At 35.5% G+C, this 25,795-nt stretch overlaps 1 protein-coding gene across 1 annotated transcript in view; it reads right to left on the reverse strand.

Moving 5' to 3' along the window:
• Positions 1–25,795, reverse strand: part of LOC148830688 (1,4-alpha-glucan-branching enzyme-like) — a 371,399-nt gene that overhangs the window by 320,734 nt on the left and 24,870 nt on the right. Inside the window, exon 2 of the mRNA XM_088922045.1 lies at positions 1,352–1,521. Within this exon, the coding sequence (XP_088778171.1) occupies positions 1,352–1,521 (170 nt within the window). The remainder of the gene's footprint in view (positions 1–1,351; positions 1,522–25,795) is intronic.

Consider the following 25,795-nt stretch of genomic DNA (forward strand, 5'->3'; position numbering starts at 1 on the left):
GTAGTACCTGAAGATCTAAAGCTAAATGGACACCATACACTGTAGCAGGTATCAATTTTCATCAATGGCCTTGTTTTCTACTCCATGAGAACTCTAGTCCCTGCTCTGGAGGCAATTTATAGCATGTGGTATGAGTCTGTGTATTTCCCTGAAAACAAATCCGCAATATCGACTTGTGTAAAAATTGCACTGTTTATTTAGAGGTCATTGAACTTGTACTCTTAGGAACTGATATTTAAAAGTTCATTAAAAATTTACAGTAGAACCTGGTCATTTATCCATGGTTTTTACCTCTTGAAAAATTCATCTTTTCATTTTCCCAAATATCCAACTTGTGCTCCAAGATTGGCACGTACCTTTTCACACGCATTTCTCAAAAGTTGATCTTGCTTCTGTACTTCTTTGTATACAATATTTTCATATTTTCAGCCACTTTGACATTACATTTGTCTTTTAGGCATGAAAACTACCATAGTTTACAGCTAATTAAGGAAAACTTCATGGAATAATTAGGTGATGTGTGACAGTGATTATCTATTCATTAGATATACAGTACAGCAATTAATGCATCTATTGTATTGTATATACATGTATATCATGCCTGGAATATAATTTTTAGCATGCATGAATTACGTTACATATGGGATATTTTTTAATCCTGTATTTCTGATATTATAACGTTATACCGATCTTTATTTAAGTGTATTTCTCTAAAGGCATAATTCATGTGGCCAGACAAATACATTTGACTATTTTATAAACATAGAGGCTGACAAAACTCAAAATAAGAGAAGGTGAAGATAATTACAACAAGAACAAAGCAGCACTATAATTAAGGCATTGGCAGTATAACAATGCATACTGACAGTATAAAAATTCACTACAAACTGTGATTTCAACTTATTATACAGTAGGTAAGGTGTGCAGTAGAAAATAACTATCATAGAAAATTCTACCTTTATTCATTGCATTAAGTATAGAGTGAGATTTCTAGGTAAAGTAATCATCAGCTGATTTTAAATTTGTTTTCAAATTTATAAAGAAATAAAAAACAGTCCTATCTAATCTTGCCCCCTGGAAAGTAGAGATTGGGATTTAATCGCACTAACAGCTCATAAATATACAGCAGTACCTTCATCACAGCAACTAAACTTCAAGACTTGGCATGGACCACTATAAATAATTTATTCTAACCTGCTGATTTTTGAAAAGCAGACTACATTATATAGGTTAGTGGCCTGAAAAAGGAAGAAAAAAAAGTTTCCTCTGCAACACACCTTTAACTGCTTTGACAGAGCCAGTCCCTCCTCCCCCCCCAGAAAACTTTATCAATACAGATTTTGATACTCACTAAAATCTCCAGTTAGAAACACTGCTTCGGCTGCAGGAACCCACTCCTTGAAATACAGACCGCCGTCTGGCTGTCTGTTAACTCCGAAGGACATATAGCTGCGTGTGAATTGTTCGTAGCCACCTTCGGCCTCTTCGAGCATGGCCAGAGTTTTTTCAAACAGGCCATACCTTCAAAACAGAATATATACATGGTTAAAAAGGTGGAGCTTGGAACAACATCTCTCATGTGTTTTGCGTATACAGTGGGAAAACAAATAAGCAAAAATCCTGTACTGTTTCAAACATTAGAATTTAGTTTAGACTAAAAATATACTGTGCACACCTGGCAGTTTACAAATCATCACTGCATTTTTAAAACACAATGCTAATGCCAATAATGAAGACACATTGATCACTTAAACTAATATCTCAGACAACTCAAAAACAGTTTAAATGAGAGTACTTAAGCCTGGTTTTCTTCTCATTATAACATTGTTACATACTTTCCATAAGAAGAAACATTAACCCATAATAAAAATAACCTAACTCATAATGCAACCAATATGGCCTTTAAGTATTTTCATTTACTGTATGTATTTATATTAATAATAAAGCCTATCTTGTCTAAGAAAACAATTCAGTTCCCAAGTCCCTGATCAATACGCCTGATTTATTTCACTTCTAAATAGTTGTTTACCCCTGTAATGTGCACTGTGCTCAGATTAACTAGAAACATACAAATGCAAAGCATTAGGATTCTCCAGCTCATTAACAGTTCGCTGAACTCACTGAGGACATTCAACACACCACAGACAAATGCTGCATACTAAGGCATTGCAAAAGGGGACACACAACAACAATGTACAGATTACTGAGTCCCAATAAATAAATGTAATATTTATCACAAGGATGCTGTTAAAGTGACTTTAAGGGTGAGCATTACAAAGGTCACAAAATGACGAAATAAGACACAGAAATTTGTATGGATAGTTTAGAAAATCTGTAAAAATACTCCTAAATAAAAAAAACAATATATATTGCAAATACCCATCTTTAAATTTATATGCAAGACATGTTATTTTCTACACCTCTCCCCCTTTGTAGGTTAAAAATCAGCACATCTGTATTTTGCTGAATTATCTACTTACCATTTGTGACAACAAAACAAGAACAAAACTTCATAACATTTCACACTTAAGAACAGAAAGGGTTAAGAAGTTACAGGATTTGGATTCTTTAAAAAAATGCAAACATGAGGGAAAATCACAATTGTGTCCGAGTACATCAGTATACAAGATCAAACTTCTTTTTTAAATATTTTTTTTGGCAATTCGATCATCTTGTCACAATGCAAATGAGAACGCAACCACCTTCAAAAGCACATCTATTGTACATTTAACCCTAAAGAATAGTCACTTTAGTATCTTATTTTACCATTTCCAAGCTGGTAAATGTCAAGGAAATATGTGTTTTCAATGAAATATGTCATAAAAGACAGGTGCCCAACAGTAAAGACCTCCTATTTGTAACTTTTATTAACTATTGTGAAAGAAAGAGTTCAAAAATGTTTTTATACTGCTTGAAAAATTAATGCTTTTTAACATGCATAGTAAGTTAAAGAAACAATGAAGAATGTTTAACTCAGGGTCTAATTAATCACATCTGAAGTGCTGTACTTAAAGACAGGCTTCCATTGGATAGCGCAGGTTTGAAATGCGGTCTTAACATTTTAAATTACTACATCAGGTTTTACCACATGTTTTTAACTAAGCTTCTTTAAGAAAGGCGATTATATACTAGTTTCCTGAATATTTCTATTTAATTTTAAACAGACCCAGTGGGGGACTTCAGAAAGCTATAATTGGCAGATGTAATAGGGAAATACTCATAAGAATAAGTGTATTATCGTTGAACAATGAAATTGTGAAAAAGCAATTACTAATAGCTTTATAACATAGGTTTTTTTACAAGCTATTATCAGTATTTATCCTTTTTGCACTCTCCCCAGCATTAACTTCCCCTCTACTTCTTGATGTTTAACGTCCAAGCTCTGCAGAGGAATGCATTCCTCTGTTGATTCAATGAAGGAAAACAAATAAAATATTAGGTGCAACTCTCTACTCTACAGTACATGAACTTTAATTAAAAATGTTTGTAATAGAATAAAGATAATCTGAACTTTTTAAAAAGAAGAATTTACCAGTAGAAAATTAATCTAAACACATGAGATTCTGAACATTTTAAACATTTCCATAAACAATGTCTCTTCAGGTACAGTAATTACTCATTCAACTAAATAATTAACAGTATCGCTTCACTCTAATACAACTTCTAACATACAGTACCATTATTCATGATATGCTAATGTTTTGCGTGCTGAACTTTCCACAACATGATATGCAAGAAATGGAATTGAAACAGCCTATGAAATGTAATTCTGAGAAATATTTTTAATCACTGTTCTATGTTACATTAAGTGCAGCTACACCAAAGTTACTGTATGCCATTTTGCAAGAGCTGTTCAACTTAGTGAGCAGACTTCCTTGGCTTCCTTTAGCAAACAACAATGTTGCAGCAAACAGAAAAAGTTCCCTCCTTTTAAATAACAGATTTAAGGTATGTAACTAACGTTTTGCATAGTTGTTTGGTACTCAAATCATTTTACGTGCTGCAAATGTTATATACTATATTTGCATTATCTCCAAAGAACATGTTAACATTTATCTCAATCTGTGAATACATTTTATACTGGCACTATACTTACTACTGACAGCTTGCAGCACCTCCTCAATTTTTCGAGAGACAAAGAAAAAAAAAACAATAACCTGAATCCAGTAGGTAAAACTATTATACAGCACATACCGTACTTTCAAGAAGGGAAGACAAATTGAATGCCTGTACATACATTAACAGAACCTTATTTTAATCAACAGGTTTCTTCAGTATTTCAAAGACGTTCTAAAATTAACAGGTTATGAATTAGAATTTTTTGTACAGGAAAAATAAAGCAATAGCATACCTGGATAATAATTATTTTTGCTTTACAGGAGGGAGGGTTTAAGGCAAATTGCTAAGAAACTGATTTTATTTTTTATACAGACAAAAGCTTAAGTGTTGTTGTCTCATATTGCCTTATTCCCAAACATCTTGAAACTGACAGGTGTTTCATAAGCCCCCCCTTCTCTGTTCCCCTCTACTTAACAAAGACAGCTGCTAGCAGACAGCTTAATATAAAGCACTGACTATCTGCCAGTTGATTTTAGAGTTGGCCTTTAATTGCAAAGGGCCTGGTGATGATTGGTTGATTAAAAGCCAGGACTTTTCAACAGATGTTCTGAGTAATGAATGCGCCGCATAGATTGCAGCTTGCCTTACATAAACTTTGAAACCTGATTAATGTGTGCTCATAGCCCAAGTATAGCCTTTCAAACAGATAAGGTTACCCGAAGAGGATGGCAGAGGGAGCATTCACCTTCAGAAAATACTGTTTTACAAAGGCAAACTATTAAAAGCCATGAAGTCATGCCTATAATTAAGAGAAGAGTTAGAAACAAAACTGGATGCAAGTTGTATGCAATGACTACATTGTTTGCATACATATAGCCTGGTGTCCCAAGACTGATTGAAGTGAAGTAGTGAAATCAGAGTGTACAGTATACCGCAATCAAACATGCAGGGTTAATTATCAAGAAAGTGTAGTTTTCACACAGGTTGATTTTCAAATAAAGCAAAACTTGGGCTTTGTCTCTAACTAAAATACAATGTTGCATTTAAGGTCAATGTGTTCTTGGATTGCATCTATAATATATTAGTGCATATACAGTACACTATATGGTCTTCTAATCAACACTGTCATATGGAAAAGAAATGTCATAAACCACATATAAATGATAAATGTACAGTAAATGAATCACCTGGCAACAGAACTATAAAAGAAAATGGCTGATAAGCTCTACCTTCAGGTATGAATACAGCACTTTATAATGAACACCAGCAGCATTCGTTTAATCTACATTGTACACTCTTTCAACCAACATGCTAAACCAAACACAAACAAATTATTTCAAACAAAATGATGGCACAGAATGTGTGAAATCATAGACCTAGAAGTAGATACATCCTTCTTATTCTAATTTTACTTCTTATATCACAGCTCTAGTTATTTTTTTAATGACAAATCACAGTCATTTTAGGCAATTCGTTTTGATTCCCACTATAACATATAATGACATGCAAAAGATAATTCATCAATGTTCCAACGTATACAATAAAATACTGGTTTGATAAAATACAGATGAGAGATCCCTATATCAGTATAGCCATATTCCATTACAATCTGAAATATGAGAAGCTCACACTTTTAAATACTACCCTAAAATACATCCAAATTTCACATATCAAAACCCCAAAAAAGATACATTTCAGTTACATTTCTCAGATCAAAACTTATGTTTGGGGTCCATAAGATTTACATTTTGCCAAGACATTTTAATCTTCAACTTAAAAGGAATGCACAGCAGAGTCTGCAAATTCAACATTCCTGAATTTGCTTATTCACCATTAAGTCTGTCTAATGTGGTGTTGTATGGAAGAAGAGCAGAGCAGGATGAAACCAAAATGAAGGTTGTTCTTTTAAATTCGTGTTTCTTTTAAGTTAGAGTGTAAGCCTCTCCTTGCCTCCTGCCCAAATACCCATTACCCAGCATCCATATCTCAACAAGGTCTTGTTGTATTGTAACAAACACTCCCAGTTTCTGTGTCCGCTGCATGGGGAATAACAGGCTGGAAGAGACTTTGCAGGCTCACTGACAGTCCTATTGCCCTTTTCATTACCGTGGGATGTGTTAATAATGGAGGCAGAGCGAGAAAGTGCAGACATCTGCCGGACGCAGAGGAGTGACTCATGTTGTTTATTTTAGCTAATTAATATAAGTTTGTTTTAATTGATCCATGTTATTTAATTAACTTTAAGCCAATTCACTAGTGCCTGAATTATCATACAGTATAAGGGAGAGTTACTTACTGTATGTCTTTTAACAATACATTCTTTTTACTGTAGGACATTGGTGATACACAAAGTTGGCTATTGGCAATGTTCCTCTTCACCGAACCCTCGCAAATATCGAGAGCCTACTGTATTCACACTGCACCACCACTGAATTTCTTTAAATCTAACCTAATCACTTATTATAATTTTGTGTCCAACTCTACAAGAAGTAGAGAATCAGTTCTTAAAAGCAGCAGGATCAAATCTTGCACTCTAAAGGATACCCTAAATAAGCAGGTTAAAGGAACTGAATACATTTAGATTGGAAGGGAACATTAAAGTTGATCAAATCTTGAAAGGTATACACAAAGTTAATGAAGATAATAATTTCAGGACTATAAGTGAAGGAAGCAATTCAGAACTGGTGGAAATTAAGACAATGTAAATTTAGGAATTAAAAAAGAACTCCATTGATTTTAATGAAGAGGCAGGGGTCTGAAACAGTCTACACAGTCAAATTTCTGAGGATTCTCTCATTGATAAACTGCAGGAATGGTAATACAATCAGCTGTAAGTTGTGTGTGCTTGTATGCACAACTTGATAGATCCGAAAGAAATGTTTAGAAGAATTGGCTGGAGTTCATTTGATGTTCCTCTATGTGTTGGCATGTATTCCAATTAAGCATTCAAGAGAAAAACATCTAAAAGTTCTACATAGGACTAGAATCATTGAACATAACATGGAAAAAAGGGTTATGTGAAGGATTCTTCTCTTTCAGGGTACATTATATTTAATTTTTCCACATAAAATGAATTGACCGATTGATTTTAAGCCCCTTTTTGAAAACACCAACCAAAAATCGAATGATTGCTTATTTGTAGTTCTGTTTTTGAGAGCTGATTTGATGTGCTGTTTTTAATAAATCTTAAATTGTAGATAGCACTTTCTTAAATTCACTTTTTTTTCATTCTCTCACTAAACATTTCCAAAGTAAAGATGCAGTGGATAAATTAAAATTTGTTGTAATTAGCATTTATTGAAAATGCATTTGATTTCAAAATAATTTAATTTCTACTTTCTTTGTAAAATTGGATGGAGTCAATGAAGAAAAAGTTTCCTAAAACCCAGGAAAATAAGTTCAGTCTACAAAAAGATTATTTTTACATTAACTATCTTTGCTGTTTATGTAAAAAGCTGTAAGGCTTTACAAAGCTATTTCATGGCTTCTAATTCAAATTAAATCAAATGTACTCTTTAAAGAGTGCTCAATTTTACCTTTTAATTAAACATTTTTATATTGTAATGTACAAAACTTTCCAAGGAAAACTTGGACAAAAGTGGACAAAAATGAAAAAGAAGAAAACATACTGTACAAAGATGTACTTTTGCTCATTTGTGCGCACATTGATATTGAAAGCACACACTTCCATTAGGTTTATGGCATAAATTAATATATGTTTCTTATTTTTTTTAAATTACAATTGACAATTTAATTTAATTTAACTTTTTTACATTTAAGCCCTCTAAGGTCTACAGCTGCAAAGTTTTTTTAGGTTTCTGAAACGTTGGCAGAATTGATCTAAATAAGATATTAAAAACACATTCTGAAAAAACCTGCAGACATGCTGGTCTTCCCAGGCCAAGACTTAAAGACCCCTGTTTGAACAATTTCAAACTACTATAGTAGTTATAGTAGCTACTATAGTAACTACTATAGTTTTAAAGCATTTAGATCAATCATCAAGACAAAGTGTCAAAAGAAACTATTTCACAAATACTGTCTTTAAAATCCTGTGTTTTTAACATTTACAGTAAGTATGTTTTACAAGTTATTCTTGGCTTAACTAACTCTTGGTATAACTAACTATACTATAGGAATGACAAGCAGAAAAGTTGGAACATTTTGGTTATCACAAACTGTAATTAGAATACACCTCATAATTCTGCTGTCATTTATTTATTTATGCATACAGCCATTTAAAAGTGTGCTTGACAACAGGAATGTATGAAAGATGTAAAGAGAATTGGCTCGCAATTGCACGGGACAAATATTTACCTTTTGTCATGATGATGTAAAGTTTAATATTCTAATGTAGTTTATGAGTTTCTCTTAGGTCTTTCCGACCCCGCAAAGCCCTGTGTGCTGCAGTTGCTAGGTAACCATGGAATTCAGCGTTTCAGGCTATTAAAGTAAAGTGATACATGGGAGTGCTGTAATATTCTTGTCTGTTAATGTCTCTGCAGTCAGGAATTTTGGTTGAAATTAAAGTCAATTTTGTGTTCTTTTTTCTTTTAAAATGTTACTTCTTAGAAATCATAGAAATCTCATACTTGTGCCTTCTAAAAAACTTAACAATTGAGCACAACTTCTATTTATAAAGAAAACCTGAACTAACATACTTTAAAAATCAGCAAAATGTTTCTTAAGGTGACTGCAGCTTCTTTACAGTAATATGTCACTTTAGAAAATACAAACAGCTTATAAGACAAAAATAGCTTCTAATTGAATTAATTGGATAAATCTATCGCTTGCTTAATCTTTAATTTGACAGTTCATAATGCAAAAAATAGCTCCTAATTGCATAAATCTATCACTTGCTTAATCTTTTCTTTTTAAAGCAAGTATTTATGTAGTACGTAGTATGCAGAATAATTACAATTTGGAGGATCTTCAAACCAGATGCCTATGTGCCAAAAAAGACACAATTTACAATGCTTTAAAGTGTTAACACTATACATCCAGCATCTTTTTATTGTGAAAGAAAACAAACATGGAATTAATCACTCTCTACCTGACACTTTGAGAAATAAAAAAACAGGGTGCTATTTATTTGAACACAATTAAATGCAAACAATGGAGGTGCTCAACCAAAAATTAAGAAATTGAGGCACATAGTGCAAAAACACTTCAAACCTTTACATAAAAGTATTTTGTCAACAAGAAATCAAAGACTGATTTTTGTTACTGTCACAGCCATCCTTTATCCCAGAAAGATGCAGTTGTTTGATAATGAGATTTCGTGAACAGGTATACCAAAGTGTACATTTGTTAGTTATGAAACAGTTTTTAAGTTAAAAAACAATTTCATAGGAAACAAAATCTATAGAACTTCAAAAACGGAGACAGACAAGTGTCCTTACTTTCTGCAGCAAATATGTACCATCACAATTATATTTTATAACTATATCAAAATTAAAGCCCCTTTTCCGTTGATTAACTATGTTTCTCATGCTTTTAAATACATCAGGACCCCCAAGTCACTGATGTGGAGTGAACCCTATAGTTCGTATACAGCTGCCTCTGAAAGGGCTCTTTTATTGCCTACCCAGATTCCAATGAGGTGTTGTGGACAGAGGCTGCAACAGAGTGGAGCTGATTAATAACTCCAAACTGGGAATGCATAAAATAGAATAATAACTGGCAACTTCCACCTATCCATTTTCTATCTGCTTTATCCAATACAGGGTTGCGGGGGAGCCAGACCAAGGATGGGTCCACCACAGGGCACACAGAGTAGAACATGAAAACCACAGAAAGATAGCACCCGAGGCCAGGAATTGAACCCAGGGCCCCCAGTCCTGCAAGGTAGCAATGCTAACCAATGCACTACCATGCTGCCAACAGGCAACGTGAAATTAAAAAAAAAATCCCCATGTATTATGCATTCAGTTTTTATTTTACTACAAACAAAATGTTACTTAAATAACCACCCCCCAGGTTCAGTGGGAAACTGTAAGGAAATTCCAGACAGGTGGTAGTATACATATAAACCTCCAGAAATGAAGTGTGTCAGAATTCTTACAGTGATATCTGCCGCTGTTTACTAGACACAAGAATGTGCACACTTGATGCATCTTTATCAAATGCCCGAGGAGGACGAGTTTTGATTTTATTTCCAAACACACATGAACACACCACAGCCTTCACTCGCTTTCCCACTGTGAAGCCAGTTTATCAAGGCATGGAGGTTACCAGCTGGAAGCCACCACAATATACTGCATTTTCCAGCAACCCCCCCCACTCCAAGAGATGAGCTCACTTATCTTTGCAAGAAAGATATCCCTACCTAGAGGAATTAATATATACAATATATACAATTCAGAATTGCAAAGGATGCTCAATTTCAGTGGGGAAAACGGGGGAAAATATTGTTACACAAGTACATTTGCGCAACTGCAGAAATTAAATTTTAACAAGCCCGCAATTTTTTTTCCCCCACAATTTAGCCTGTGTTGCATATGGTCTTGTTTCACAATCCGCCAGAGAAAATAAATGGAAAGGTTAGCTGAACAGTTACAGAGCTGCCCTTTCCAAGGCAATCAGCAGAGCATGTTGCTGAGACATGAACACAGGCGTGACTGGAAAGATAGCAGTTTATAAAGGAATAAGGAGTCTCATGCCAAGCAGACACACAATGCAGTGATCTCCACAGATACAGCTCTGTGAAATCTCTGCCATGGAGCCTGCTTCCATATCTCCCCTTGTACGGCATTTTCCTAATACCATAATATGCTTAGTACTTAAACAGAGTAGGAAACCAATGCTTAAGTAACAGAATAAAGAAAATTATAATAAAGATTAAATGGAACATATTTTAGTAACCGATTTAGTCAGAAGTCTGAAGTACAGAATGGCCTAAATTGCCTTATCGTATTTAAAAGAAAGCCTGGCTTACCGTTTCCTGTTCAGTAAAGGACAGCTGAAGGATTTTGAGATTTGAAAGAACAAAGCTAGGGAGCACTGCATCACTCTTTTGATCTTTGTGTACTCCTTCACGGTATTAACACAACTTCCTTTTCTTAATTGCTTTTTTCCCCCAAACTGTCAAATATCCCTGAAATAAAAAATGCTAAAAAGTTTTTATTGACTTTTGATCAACCAAAGGCCAGTACAGGAGGTTGCAACACATTCACGATACAAAACAGAACTTTTTCCTAGCATGTTGTGCATCATAAAAATACTGATTCAAGTAACTCAGTATACTGTAGTGTCTCTCAACCCTTTCCATCCTATGGCACTTATATAAATTAAAAAATTTTGCAGCATCCCAACCCCCTTCCGAACTCACACATACTATACAGTACATGGTCTGAGCACATTACTACTAATATGACTGTTATATAATTACTCAATCACTATGCTATAATGGATAAAATGTATTAAGTATGCTTTGTAATATAATGTAATTCATAGTTATATTTCAATGTTCCATTTGAGTTTATACATAGTCACCTTATCCTGGCAGGAACAGGTAACCTTGAAACAGTGACCTGTTGCTCAACTGCTCAACTTAACTGTTTCTGTTAAGTGTATCTGTCCAACTTTAAAAACTTAATTCGTACCATTGGAAATTCCCACATGAACAGTCTTAGTATGTGGCCTCTGTCTCACGTTGTGTGGCCTCTGTCAAACATGACTTTGGTTATTCCACAAACCAGTGACGCAGTGATTAGCATTGCTGCCTTGCAGCGCTGGGGTGCTGCGTGGAGTTTGTATGTCGTTCCCATGTTCGCGTGGGTTTCCTCTCAAAATCCAAAGGCAAACAGGGAGGTTAACTGGCTTCTGGGGAAAACTGGCCTTAGTGCAAGTGTGTGTCAGTGTCTGTGTGTGCCCTATGATGGACTGGCCCACAGCATATACCACTTTGCGCACATTGCTTGCTGGGATAGGTTTCAGCGTCCTCCATAATGGATGGGGGATAAGCAAATAAGAAAAGGATGGATGACACAACTCTGCTGTGATGGAACGGTTGAAAAAACCTAGTATAATGTATCATAATAGGCACATTTTGTTGTATACTTGTATATAATTTATTATTATTTTTAATAAGAAGTCATTTCTTATTGATTCTTATTATCTTAAATAAAAGTCAAATGAGTAACACCACTAAAATGTATACAGGTTTCATGGAAACAGGAGGTTTGTGTGTATTTAAAAATACTTAGCATTTAAAATCTCTCCTTACAGTATATCAAAATAATTATCTCTGTATCATCCAAAGTATTGAAATAAACCGCTTCGCAGCAACAACAGACTTAATATACCAGTTACAAGTCAGAAAAGGTAAGTGGTGTATTTGGTGCATTAGAATAAAGTGAGATCATCACATGTTAATGTATTTCATTGCATTCACAAGAAAATGTCTAATTTTCAATTAGACCTATTAAAGATGAGTTGAAGAGCTTTGAATGTTTTTCAGATCTCTAAAAGCATAAGGCATATATAATTATGCAGAACTGACCTTCCCTCTCTTTCATTTAGTGGTAAGTTGGAGAACATCTGTATGGTTTACCATGAGTCTGAAGGCAGAAACAAAAGATAGGATTCTGCCTACTCAAAAGGCAAATGTATCCTTCCCAATTAATGAAACAAGCTTGTTCCCAAGTTTCTGGAATATAATAAGTACTCTTTTTATTAATATATGCTTCCTTGCTAACAAGAGCTTCTATGCATTGAAAACTCATTTATCCCTGCTAGTAGTAATCAAGAACGTCTAGTTAAATATACAAAGGTTCATCACTTATTTTCTGCAGCTCCATAACACTATTTGGGTAGTATTAAAACCCCACAGTGCTCTTTAAATTTAAATATCTACCTAATAAATATAACAAAACCAGATGCTTTTGGCAGCATTGCCAGCATTCTTGCTCACCATTACAGAACAGGTAGTTGGCCTATGTGAACATTTATTGTTAACAATAATTGTTTCTGTAGCAGTAATTGCCAAGTGTAAACCCCCTCTAAGACTTTGATCTGCCATACAGGAGAATGTCCCACTGCTACAGGCATCACCTACACTGACTTAATGAGGATCATTCAGTTTCTAAGGAAGGCATCCTGGGACTTCAGCAGCATCCAAGACGCACTGCAGCAATATTTCTCTAATAGCATAAAGAATTATCTTTACCTTTTACTGTTTTCCATAGAATGGGTCGTAGTCTTGCCTTTTTGGACAATTGCACTTGCTAATGCATTTACATAAATAGACAACTTTTTGCTGTATATTGTGTATTTACTCTGATATGTAGAAAAAACAAAGTGTAATAAAAGCAACTGTATGTATTGGTTTCCCATCTGTGGTTTCACTACAGACATAGCACATTTACTTACTGTAAAAGCATTTAGAGAGATGTTTCATCCTGACCGATTCATTAGTTCTTTATACTGCACATATGTAGGGACCTACTTCATCTACCACTGAAATGGAGCACTCAACTAGTTGATCTGTGAAAGCTACCGTGAATCCTAAACTCCAATAGACAACAGATTGGGTAAAGAAGTGAGAAATTGCTTCCCCAATTAAATTAAGGGGAAACTTTAGGAAGGCTACATTGAATTATCCCCGAATACAATTTAACTAAGGCGACAGGGGTTAGAAATAGTGCCTGTGGAATGTTTAAACTCCAGCTATTCGGTACCTTGATTTAATGGGTTAACCAATGGACAGCAACTCATACAGCACAGTATCTCCAGTCACCACATTGAGGCATTGATTTGCAAATTGTGTTCCAAAGGGAAGAGCACAACCTTCTGATCCACCAACACCACATACAGTAGCAATCTCATTTTCTTTAGAAGTTAGCTTCTGAAATCAGATAATGCTCCTGTCACAAGTGGTGGCAAGGCATAGCTATGCTTCTCCTAGCCCATGTGTAGAGATAATGGGAAGCATGTTTTAATATTCATTACACTTCTTCTAAAAGCAATGGCTTCATAGAACATTTCTCAAATTTCAAGCTTTGAATTAGAACATAAAGAGAATAACTTTCCAGGGGCTCTAGTAGGATACCACACACACTATTGTGCCCCAGGTGTTCTGAAGGCTAGAATGTTTGCCTTGGGAAACGTGCAAGCTTTCAGTCATCATCACACAGCCGAAACAACACTCATTGTTAGGACATAAAATATGGCATATTATAGCATGTATGATATACAGTATGGCATATTTAGTTTTTTCAGTAGGCTTTTGATAAAGCTTCCCATAAAAGATTAACTGCAGGCCAAAGGCATTCAAGAAAAGATGAAACTCTGGATTGAGAATCTGGTTATTAAATAGAAAACACAGGGCATAGATAAGGGGGTAAAGATCAAAGTGAGGTGATGGAATTAGCGGAGTACCACAGGGATCTGTATCAGCACCACTGCACTTCTTAGTTGTTTTCAATGATCTACAGTAGATTCCAGAGTAGTTAGTAAACTATTCATGTTGGTAGAGAATACCACATCAAGAGGATAAATAAGTAATACAATTCAAAAAGATTTAGATAAAAGCCAAATACCAGGGAAACACCTGTCAAATGACACTTGGCAAGTGTAGGGTATTACATTTGGTTAATAAAAACAATAAATACAAAATTAGAAATGTTGAAAGCCTACTCATGAAAAGTTTTTAAGGATTTACAGTATGTTATATTCATGTTATAGGAAATATATTGCTGCTATGGTTGCTCTAGCCAGATAAGAGCAACCAGATACACTACAGGGCTTAAGAGAATGTTCTACCTGACAGACTAAAGGAACTGAACCATTCTGGTTTCCTTGGATCAATTAACCAGTAAAAATAGCAAAGGGACTAGACAGGCTGAATAGGCCGCCTTTCATTGGTAACCTTTCTTCTGTTTGTATGTGGGCAAACCAGAACATATGTTGTTTAATGGGTGAAAAGTCAAAAAGTGACTCATAAAACAATATTCACTGCAATAGTTTAGAAATTGGAACTTTGCACTTACATTAAATTGGCAGTGTAGTGAAGTGCTTAAAACAAATGTCGCATTACATCAAGACAGAATAGAAATGGGCAGACCAGGCAAGCAAACAGCTGTTCAAAGTCTTGGCAGAGCACTGCCAGTCTGCCATCCTCATATTGCATTTCTGCAGGACCAAAAGTTGGCTTTGCCTGTATAACCCTGTCCTGGTGATTCTCAGCCAATAGTAGTTTCTATACGGTATGTTGCATGCAATAGTCATGTGCCTAGGGTTAACCCACACAGGGTTACTTATTTAAATAGTTTATTTCTGGTATAAAATACAACAGGAGAGTTGCCTTTATAGTGGCATGGGAGACAAGCACTGCAACTTGTAACAAGGAACTCAATACCAACCCCATATATGAGAAGGGGATGAGCTCATGCTTTCCTGTTACTTCTCCCTGCATTACCCATTCAGAAGCCTGCAAGAGGCTTTACCAGCTCCAAAGCTTCAATCTAAGTTCTTTGACACTGTATCACACTGCTTGAATACCCATGCCTTCATTTATGGCATAACAATTAACTTGTGACTTTTTAGTATTTTTCAGCCTTTCATGTTATTTCCTTATGAAAACACAGAAGGCAAGGCACCAAAAGACAGAATGAACAGCACTATAAATTACATTAATGGGCACACTATGCCCTAAAATTCCTCTTTCTGATGTTCTAACCCCTGCATGAACTCCACTTAGCTACAGACCCTCTGCCATATTGGCAGACTGAGTGATGATTTGGCCTGTAGCCGAAAAGACATGTGGACAGGGGCCAGAAATAGCATGGGAATTATAGACTTTATGGAATTAAATGAATAGATACCAATATCATGGCATTATGACAGCTGTTAAAATCACATATTTGGCAGACAAAATGTATTTAAGAAGTGTTTTAAATAATGCAAGTGGGTTAAGGGGAAAAATTAACCAATATCTCAATTTTTCGCCATTTTTTAAGGCCAGTCATATAGGATCAAGTCTTTTAACTGAAAAGGACAGCGCTTTCATCCTGTAAACGTAAGTACTCCTGGACTTCTACAATCTCTATATAAACATAAATCACTAAACTGTGAAAATATTCCACTTGACCCTTGATGCAAAGGTACAGTAATGACACAGAGAACTTAATCAGCCAAACTCAGCTATCTCCTGAGAATTTGCAGTGCAGCTGGATTTCTTCAATTAGCTGATCAAAAAAGACGCTTCTAAACCCAAACCCACTGCATGTGAATAAAGTCCTTTCTACATAAGCATATCATAAATTATTAAATTAGCTAACTCCATTAATGAAGCTAATGTTTTCCATTAATAGGCTACATTTGACTATGCAAATTACAAAAGTGTATAGGTCATCATAAAATTGCTTTGCCTGAATTCAGTTCAAAATCATTATTTAAAAAAAATGAAACAAACTAACCATAAACAAACAGTGTTACAGACTTTCAAATGCTCTGATCTGTTATATAATTTCTGAATGGCATTCTAGAGAAGAATTATATATAAAGTATTTTTTCTAGGTCTTAGGGAATCAACAAAGATATCTTCAGCTCTAGTGTAGTCCTTTAGATCTTTTGATGGATTAAAGCTGTGATAATCACCACTGGCCTTCAGAAATCACAGTTTACACATAGAAAATCAGATTATGTGAGATTTATAGGTCACTTATGATCACATGCTTAATAACTAGTGATAGTAATCATAATAGGCAATTCAGTTTATAATTGATCCCCATATATCAGTAACTATTATATCATATGTTATTATATCATAAAACTATTTAGGACAACATATTACTAATATTGCATCACATTATAAGCTAAAATATGGGTGTGTCATTAATTACTAATCCAAATAATACCCAAACGCAAGACACATAATACTAGCCTGAATAAATAATTTAAAATTTCGATAATTTGCATTAGAAAAAAATGTTAAATAAATCCTCATAAGAATATTTTACACTGAAGGAGAAATGGTGTTGTGTCTGGAATGATTTGAAAACAGATTGAAAATTGTCCCAAAAAAATTCCATCCATCCATTTTCTAGCCAATTTATCCAATACAGGGTCGCAGGAGCCTATCATGGTAGACAACATTTAATTTAATGAATTGCTACTTATATTGTTGATTCAGTTAAGAATTAATCAGAGTAAAATTGAAAAGAAGAGATGAAGTTGCAGTGGTGCCAATGCTAAGGCATTTACAAAGTTAACACAGTGAATTTCAGAATGAACAGTACACATGAACTGGGGCACACAAGTGGACACCATGTAAAAAAAGTTAAATTAAAACCAAGAAAAGAAGGCACTTCCTTACCCAAAGATCAGTAGGAGAATAGAACAAGCTACTCAACCATGTTGACGAATATTGGCTTTCTTCAAGAAACAGCTGGATAAAATCTTCGGGTGAATTACCTGCTTACTAATGGGTCTTACAGGCCGAATCCCATTTGCAACCCTTCTTATATCTGTTCTTCAACGTGCCAATGATTTTGCTTTTAACTCAATAAATCCTTTACAGTTGTCATATTCAGTCATATACTGTATGCTTCAGTGTTCCTTTCCATTACACTTTAATGATGCTGATCCAGCACTGATGCACTGATCCAGCATTCCATTACAGTAAACAGACAGACATCCAGCTGTTTTTATTTTACTAAGGGTAACACACTAAAAGACCCTGAAATCCAAAACACACTGAACTTTGAGCAAGTCAGAGTCTATCTGTTCTGTATTTTATAAACATCAAAAGGCCAAAGAGGTAGTAGTAAAGATCCAATCCCACCGACAAATACACAGTACATGCATTATACTGTATGAGACATCAGAAAGACACCCATACAACAGGAAATGACAAATACTGTAACTTCCACATAAATCATTTTAATGAAGATTATCTTTGCTTTGTTCATTTTAAGACTTGCAATACCATTGTGAGCTACCTGGCTCTTCTTTCTTTTTTTTACTTACCGTACATATCCATTCCAAATATGCCAGTTCCTGAGCAGCAGCTTGTCTACACACCCAAAGTATTACTTGCTTGTCTGTATTTGCAAAACAGAACAGATTCCTCTGTATTTTTCTGTTAGTGACATCATACAATGTTGTAGCTACTATAATATGTGTTTAGTACAAGGATTTTAATTCTATAGATTAATAAATACTCTAGGACAAAATTTGGGACACTACAAATCTGGTTTCCAAAAATGCTAAGTATAGAATACTTTGCCTGACTTTTCTTCAAAGACAGTACTTGACTCTTTATGGAAGCTATCATACCTGTATGAAGCTAATCCCTAATCCTTTGTCCAGGGGGCACCATGTTCACACCTTCATGTTTTTTGGCAATGTACAAATGTGACTTAAGTTGTTTTTAAAACAGTTTTGCTTCTTTACTCATCATTCTGAACAAAAAATATCCCTTGCCCTCACCAAATATTTTAAATCTTCAAGATGGTGCCATTCCATAGCAATGCTTTGCTCTCTCATTTATGTTTATTTTAATTTCATATCTCATTTGTTGTGTAAATGATATGCATGCATACGTCACCTACACTCAACAAACACTCTTGGAACTGAGATTTAGAGCTTCGGACCTGACTTCAGTGGAAACAAAACTATATGGCTTTTCTTCTGAAGCACAGAGAAAATGGGGACAGGTTTGCAAGAGGAAGCACGATAAGAGAAGCAGCGGGTTAATGCGACTCTGGCACCAAGCCAGAGGTCACCACTCCTCAACATTCTGCTTGCAAATGTGTACTCAGTTGATAGTAAGATTAACGAACTCCACTGCTGCATCTTGTTTCTGATACTGCTGGACAAACTCTTGGATTCACACTACACAGAATGTACCGCATAACTGATTATACTGCAAGGAAAAAGGAGTTGGAGTGCGTTTCATGAATAGTAACCTTTGGTGCACTGATGTAGAAATTATCTACACATGTTGCACTTCTTACCTGGAATAACTCACTATTAAATGTCGCCCATTTTCCCTACATAGAGAATTTCGGGAACTTATTATGATTTCATCCATTGATGCATCCTTAATAAATGAGCTGAACACATTTTAGTCCCGCTTTCAGGCTCAGAACATCGAGCCCACTATCAAAGCTCCTACTGAACTAGGGGACTTTGTGTTACAGCTCTCTAAACATGAGGTATGAAGAGCCCTTAGTAGAGTGAAAACCCGCAAAACATCTGGTCCAGAGGTGTCTCCCCTCATGCCCTTAAAATCTGTGCAGGTTAGTTATCTCCTGTATATACAGACATTTTTACCCCTCTCTATGTCCCTGATTGCTTCACAAGAAAACCACAATTGTGCCACTGCCCAAGAAGATCACCGTAACTTGTTTGAACAAACTAACTTCAGTGGTCATGAAGTGTCATGAAAAGCCTTATATTGTCATGTATAAATCACACTATCCCAGACACCCTTGATCAACTTCAGCTTGCCTAACGTTCAAATAAATCAGTCATTGAAGCCATATCTGTAGCACTACATGCCGCCCTGGACAGGTGGGGCACCTATGTTAGGATGTTGTTTATAGATTACACCTCGGCTTTCAACACAATTGTTCCTGCCAACCTGGTCCTAAAACTGTATATTACGCATCTTTCGCTGCAGATGGGTACTGGATTTCCTGAAGGGCAGACCACAGGTGATCAAAATTGGCAACGATATCTCCTCCACAGCTAACCTAAACACTGGTGCTCCCCAAATGCACTCCTTGTTCACTTACTGTACAACTGCACAGCCAATTATAGCAGCAACCATATTATCAAATTTGCAGACGACACCTTGGTTATCGGGCTGATCAGTAACAATGATGAGTCCAGATTTAGGAGTGAGGTGGAGCATCTAACCAGCTATCTTCACAATACCCTAGCCCTGAATGCCAACAAGACAAAATAATTCATTGTGTACTTCAGGAGACAGAGAGGAAGCCATGCCCCCAATCAGCATCAAGGACACAACAGTAAAAACAGTCAGCTGCTTCAGTTTTCTGAACTGCAGATGTCAGTGGACTTGGCTTGGTCTCACAACATGTAATATGGTCTGAAAAAGGCATAACAGTGAGTCCGCTTTCTGCAGTGCTTAAAAAAATGCAGTATGCCGAAACAGCTGCTCATAAACCTTTAATACAGTACCAGAAAAAGGTTCTTCACTAGTGGCATCACTGTATGATACAGCAATACTACCATACACAGCAAAGACGCTCTACAAATCCTGGCAATGGCACAGAGGATTACAGGAAGTTACTTACTATCAATCGATGAGATTCACACAATCTGTTGTCACAATAAAGCCCAATCCATCATTCAGAATCCCAACCATCACAGCCACAAAATGTTCGCTCCCCTACGCTCTGCAAGCTGTACCGTACCGTTAAAGCACACACTACTAGACTTAAGAACTGTTTCTACTGGCCTCTTACAGATGTCTGGTTGGTGTAGGTAGGGAAGAAAAACGATAGCACTGCATTAAGAGCCTATACCTGGCTTCCCTGGTATCACTGGAACTTTCATTCATATGCATATGGAGTTTTTTCAGTCACTCACGTCTATACTGTAAATAGGGAACAGGCTTGGGGTAACTGCTGTTGACAGTCAAATCATTATTGCATAGCACTTCTATCATTACTATTTAAGTTTGTGCTTAGAGGTCCTTTGGTTTTTATAGGGGGGGCTTGATGTTGGGTCGTTGCGTTATTTTAATTTTGTGGTTTTTCATTGAAAAAAAACAATAATGAAAACTACTTCACTAACAGACACCCATGCTGGAGAACTGTAATTCTTACAATATCTTTAATTATTGTACACATCCTGCTGTTTTTATGTTATCATAAGGATAAATAATATTATTAATAATATTAATATTAATATAAATATTAAAAAATCATATTGACAGGTATTGTTATATCCATGGGGTGTAAAGGATTTATTTGTCTGTACATAGATTCAGAGGATATGCAATAAGAACCACTAGAGGGAACTCATACAATGCTGTAAAAGTCAGTAAAAAGAAAAGGAACATGCTGTGTTTATACTGTATACAGTATACACACATACATAAATACTTGACCCTGTATATTAACTTACTCATAGTTAATTCACTTTACATCTCAGTGAAGCTAAACAATATTTATTAGATTTAATAATAAATGTTTTTTGTGCAGTCTTTAAAGGCGATACACACTTCTATCCAGAAGCCTTGTAGTAAACTGAACATGTAAAATATTAGAGATCATAAAAGGCTCCTGAGCAGCACTGTTAGCTGAACTGAAATGCATATACGGTAGTATATTATATACAAAATACAACTCTTGACTTTAAAGATTATAATCCAGTGTTAGAAAATACAGTATGTCCATCTTTATAGCCAAGTAAAAAAAAAGCGCTACATTTATACAATATGTTTGCAAAACCAATTGTCATTACATTCAGAACTTTAGTAATATAGTAGTAGTATAATTTAGCAATATCATTGAAAGACACTTGAGAAATGCCAATGAAAGAAATGAATATACAACTTAGATTCTGCTCTGTATTTGTATGACAACGTGGTGGGTAGGACTGCTGCCTCACAGCTCTAGGAATCTGAGTGTATGTCTGGGCTGGCATGCCTTTTCTGTGAAGTGTGCATGTTCTACCCATGTTGGTGTGGTTTATGTACCTCTGATTTCATCCCTATTTTAGTATTTATAAAGATTAATGTAGAGAAGGTGTTTGTATGGTGTTTAGCATTGCCATCTCCTATTGCAGAGAACCTGGTTCAACTATAGTATTTTCCCATTCCCCCACCTCCCAAAGGCACTCTAATAAGTTAATTGCCTATACTATTCTGCCTATTCTATGCAGAGATGTAGTACACCCCATTCCTCATTATTCTGCCCTTTTTAGAGAAGCTCGGCTTAACCCCAATGCAGTGTGTACTGTTTATGATATCCGCATATATATCTATGCATTTTTACAACGTGAATAGCAATTTCAACTTCTACTTGCACATTTGGTTTTTATCATTTCATTCAGAATCAATGAACTATACAGTGACAAAAGTATTGTGCACGTAAAACTTCATGTAATGGCACACATTAATAGAAAAGGCCAAAGGCATTACATTCATTAGGCTGGAATGTGCAAGTTGATTAATTAAAAAGGACAGTATAAAAGACTTGTGCATGTGTAGAAAGATTTAGTACTGCTGAATGTTCACATTCAAATGAACAGGATCACTAGTTATACAATTCTATGGACAAGAAAAAGACACCCTTGCATATAAACACTCTTTTTAGGCAATGTAAAAAGAACCACAGCATTAGGTTCTTTGGTTCGATTCTGGACTTGTGCATCACTGTATGTGGAGTTTGCATAACAGTAATGTTCCCTGAAAAATGATTAAATTAAAAATTCTATTGTAGCACTGAGTACGATACTAGGAGTAAGCATCTTGGTGCTTTTGGCAGTTTTCCGTCAGCACTCCACATATGATTTTAATTTTAAATATTCTGTCAAAATGTAATGCATCTGTTTCTAGGAAACTCCTGATTGAGCTTCCCAATACATTTTCCCCACAGAGTACTGTCTCTCGTCACATACATTAACTCCTCACTGGCTAGCAGGCTGAACTGCAAAGACTGTCAAAGAGACAGTATGTCAGCACACACATGAATTTTTAATTGTTACCAAGGTAACAAGGTAAAATAAGAGAATATTACCAACAAAGTGAAACTGATACATCTCAAGTGGCAAAATTGAATTTACTTAATGATTGAATGTATTTTTTATTTAATATAGTTTGTGTAAAGATTTTTAGAAAAAGAAATAAATATACAAATTAAGAAAGGCTCAATGCAATAATAAAATGGATTTAAGAGTGTTCAAAATTTGATTAAATACTACAGTGGATATAAAAAGTCTACACACCCTTATTAAAATTGCAGGTTTTTGTCCTGCAAAGCCAGAAATCAAGATAAATCATGTCAGACATTTTTCCCATCTTTAATGTGACCGTGCAATTAGTTGTGCAAAAAAACAAACAGATAATCATTAGGAAAAATCACTGAAATTAAAAAACCTACAACACCCTGGTTGCATAAGTATGCACACCCCCCAACTAATACTTGGTAGAAGCACTTTTTGCATTTATTACAGCAGTAAGTCTTTGTGAATAAGTTTCTATGAACTTTGCATACCTGGAGTTTGCAATTTTATCCTACTCTTCCTTGCAAAAAAGTTCAAGCTCCTTCATATTGCCAGGGGATCTCCTGTACACAACCCTCTTTAGGTCACTCCTCAGGTTTTCTATGGGACTGGGGTCTGGGCTCTGACTGGGCCATTTTGATTTTCCTTTTCTGATCTTTGATCTTCCACCACCATGCTTCACAGTAGGTATGGCGTTCTTTGGATGATGAGCTGTGTTGTCTTTGCACCAAACATATCTTTTAGAATTAAAGTTCAAAAAGTTCAACCTTTGACTCATCAGACCATAAGACATTTTTCCACATGTTTTAGGGTGACTGAATGTATTTTTTGGATGTTCTTTTTTGTGAGAAATGGCTTCCGTCTTGCCACCCTACCCCATAGCCCAGATGTGTGCAGAATACGGGAGATTGTTGTCACATGCAAGGAGTGACCAATACCTGCCAGAAATTCCTGCAGCTCCTTTAATGTCACTGCAGGCCTCTTGGTAGCATCCCTGATAAGTTTTCTCCTTATCCTGTCATCAACTTTGGTGGGTCGTCCTGATCTTGGCAATGTCCCTGTGGTGCCACATTTTCTCCACTTATTGATGATAGTCTTCATTGTGCTCTATGGTACATTAAATCCCTTTGATATTCTTTTATATCCCTCTCCTGATCGGTACCTTTCAACAATAATATCCCGTAGATGTTTTGTCAGCTCTTTGCAGACCATGGCCATCCCAGTATCCCAACCATCAAAGTTTCAAGGAAATCCTACAGGAACTGCTGATTTTTATGTGGGGTTAATCAGAATCACTTTCATTGATGGCAGGTATATGCTACTTACCTTTGGACATGATTTTGAATGTGATTGGTTAACTCTGAACACAGCTACAGGCCCCATTACAAAAGGGTGTGCATACTTATGCAACCAGGGTGTTGTAGGTTTTTTAATTTCAATTATTTTTCCTAATAATTATCTATTTGGTTTTCTCTTGAATTTTGTTGGTTACAAGGTCACATTAAAGATGGAAAAATGTCTGACATGATTTATCTAGATTTCTGGCCTTACATCACAAAAACCTGCAATTTCAATAAGGGTGTGTAGACTTTTTATATCCATTGTATATCTTAATACCTACTGTATCTGAAAAAAACACTTAAAACAAAAGAATGATAATTAACAAACAGGCATCTAATATCTTCCAGGAAATTAATCCAGGTTACTCAAACAACACATGCATAGACCAGGTCTCTTCCAGTATGACCAAACTTTCATTTATTGCATGTAATGAATGTCTACATGTGAATGTAGACTACTTAGAAGCAAGCATCAATGCCTATTTATTAAGTATTACTTAGATTCTTATTTTATATTATATTTGAATTTGCACAGACTTCCATCTTAATCTTAATTCCATCATATTCCCTTATGAATTACAGTTAATATGAGTTACAGTTAATTCCCTTATGAATTAAGTTCTATGCCAACTACTAAATATGTAAGGCTAATGCATTCACCCTCCTTTCAAGACAAGGAACGTGACAAAAACAAAAAACACTGCTACATAAAATGCAAAGAAAGTGACACTTAAGAGATGCCAAATTGAAAATATTTATTATAAGACTACATTCAGAATGACAAGCTATAAATTCATAAAAAGTCCAAATAAAACAAATTAACTCAAACCTGCAGGGTAATTCTGTGTTCTCACCAGGATATTGAGAACAAGATGATGCTACGCAATGTGAAGCATGAGAAGCACCCCAGGCTGTGTGAGGGGAGTCTCCCCTACAACAACTGAAGCAGTTTTGTTTTCTTACCCAGACACTCCATATCCAGCAATGAAGCACTTTAAACTTGACTGAATCACTTACCCACAGTGACATTTTGAAGATGTCAAAACATCACTTGAAATCTGATGTAACAGTGATGCAAATAAAAGATGGAATTTCTTAACAGGAATGGGAAAAATCCAAAAATTTCAACTAATTGGACATCTTCAGGATCAACAATGAAACATGGACTAGGGAATAAATAGTGTAAATAAAAGGTAAGGGCATTTAAGACTGAGAACAAAAGGCACAAAGAGCTGTAGGAGTCTGCAAAAAGCTCCTCATTCACATTGAGATGAAAAAGTTTAAACAGATTCTCTGGGATATCCGAAGAAGCAGATGAATAAGATCCTTGGGTCAGATCCATCAGTTGCAACCGAGGGAGCTAGCTGGGCCTTATTGCCTCCTGTTATTTGTAAAACCCAAGCATCAAGCTGAACACAAAAGCAGGAAAAGCTAGCCCCTTTTCAAGAGTTTGAAATATATGAGTAATAAGTATGTCCATGAAACAATCTCAAATGCTCTAAAAAAATCGCAACTCAAGTGTCTTAAATGTGTGCTGATTTAGAGCAGCAAGTTCAATCTCTATTAAAACAGAATAATATGAAAGCTTGTGCAAGATATAGAAGTTAAGTGCAAAGAAAGTGGCAAGCATCCAGTAAACTATCACATCTTCATAAAGCTGCTTTACCAATTTCAGTCAAGCAGTCTAGAAT

This window comes from Atractosteus spatula, chromosome 7, assembly GCF_055471065.1.
Source record: "Atractosteus spatula isolate fAtrSpa1 chromosome 7, fAtrSpa1.hap1, whole genome shotgun sequence".
In the NCBI taxonomy this organism is placed as follows: domain Eukaryota; kingdom Metazoa; phylum Chordata; class Actinopteri; order Semionotiformes; family Lepisosteidae; genus Atractosteus; species Atractosteus spatula.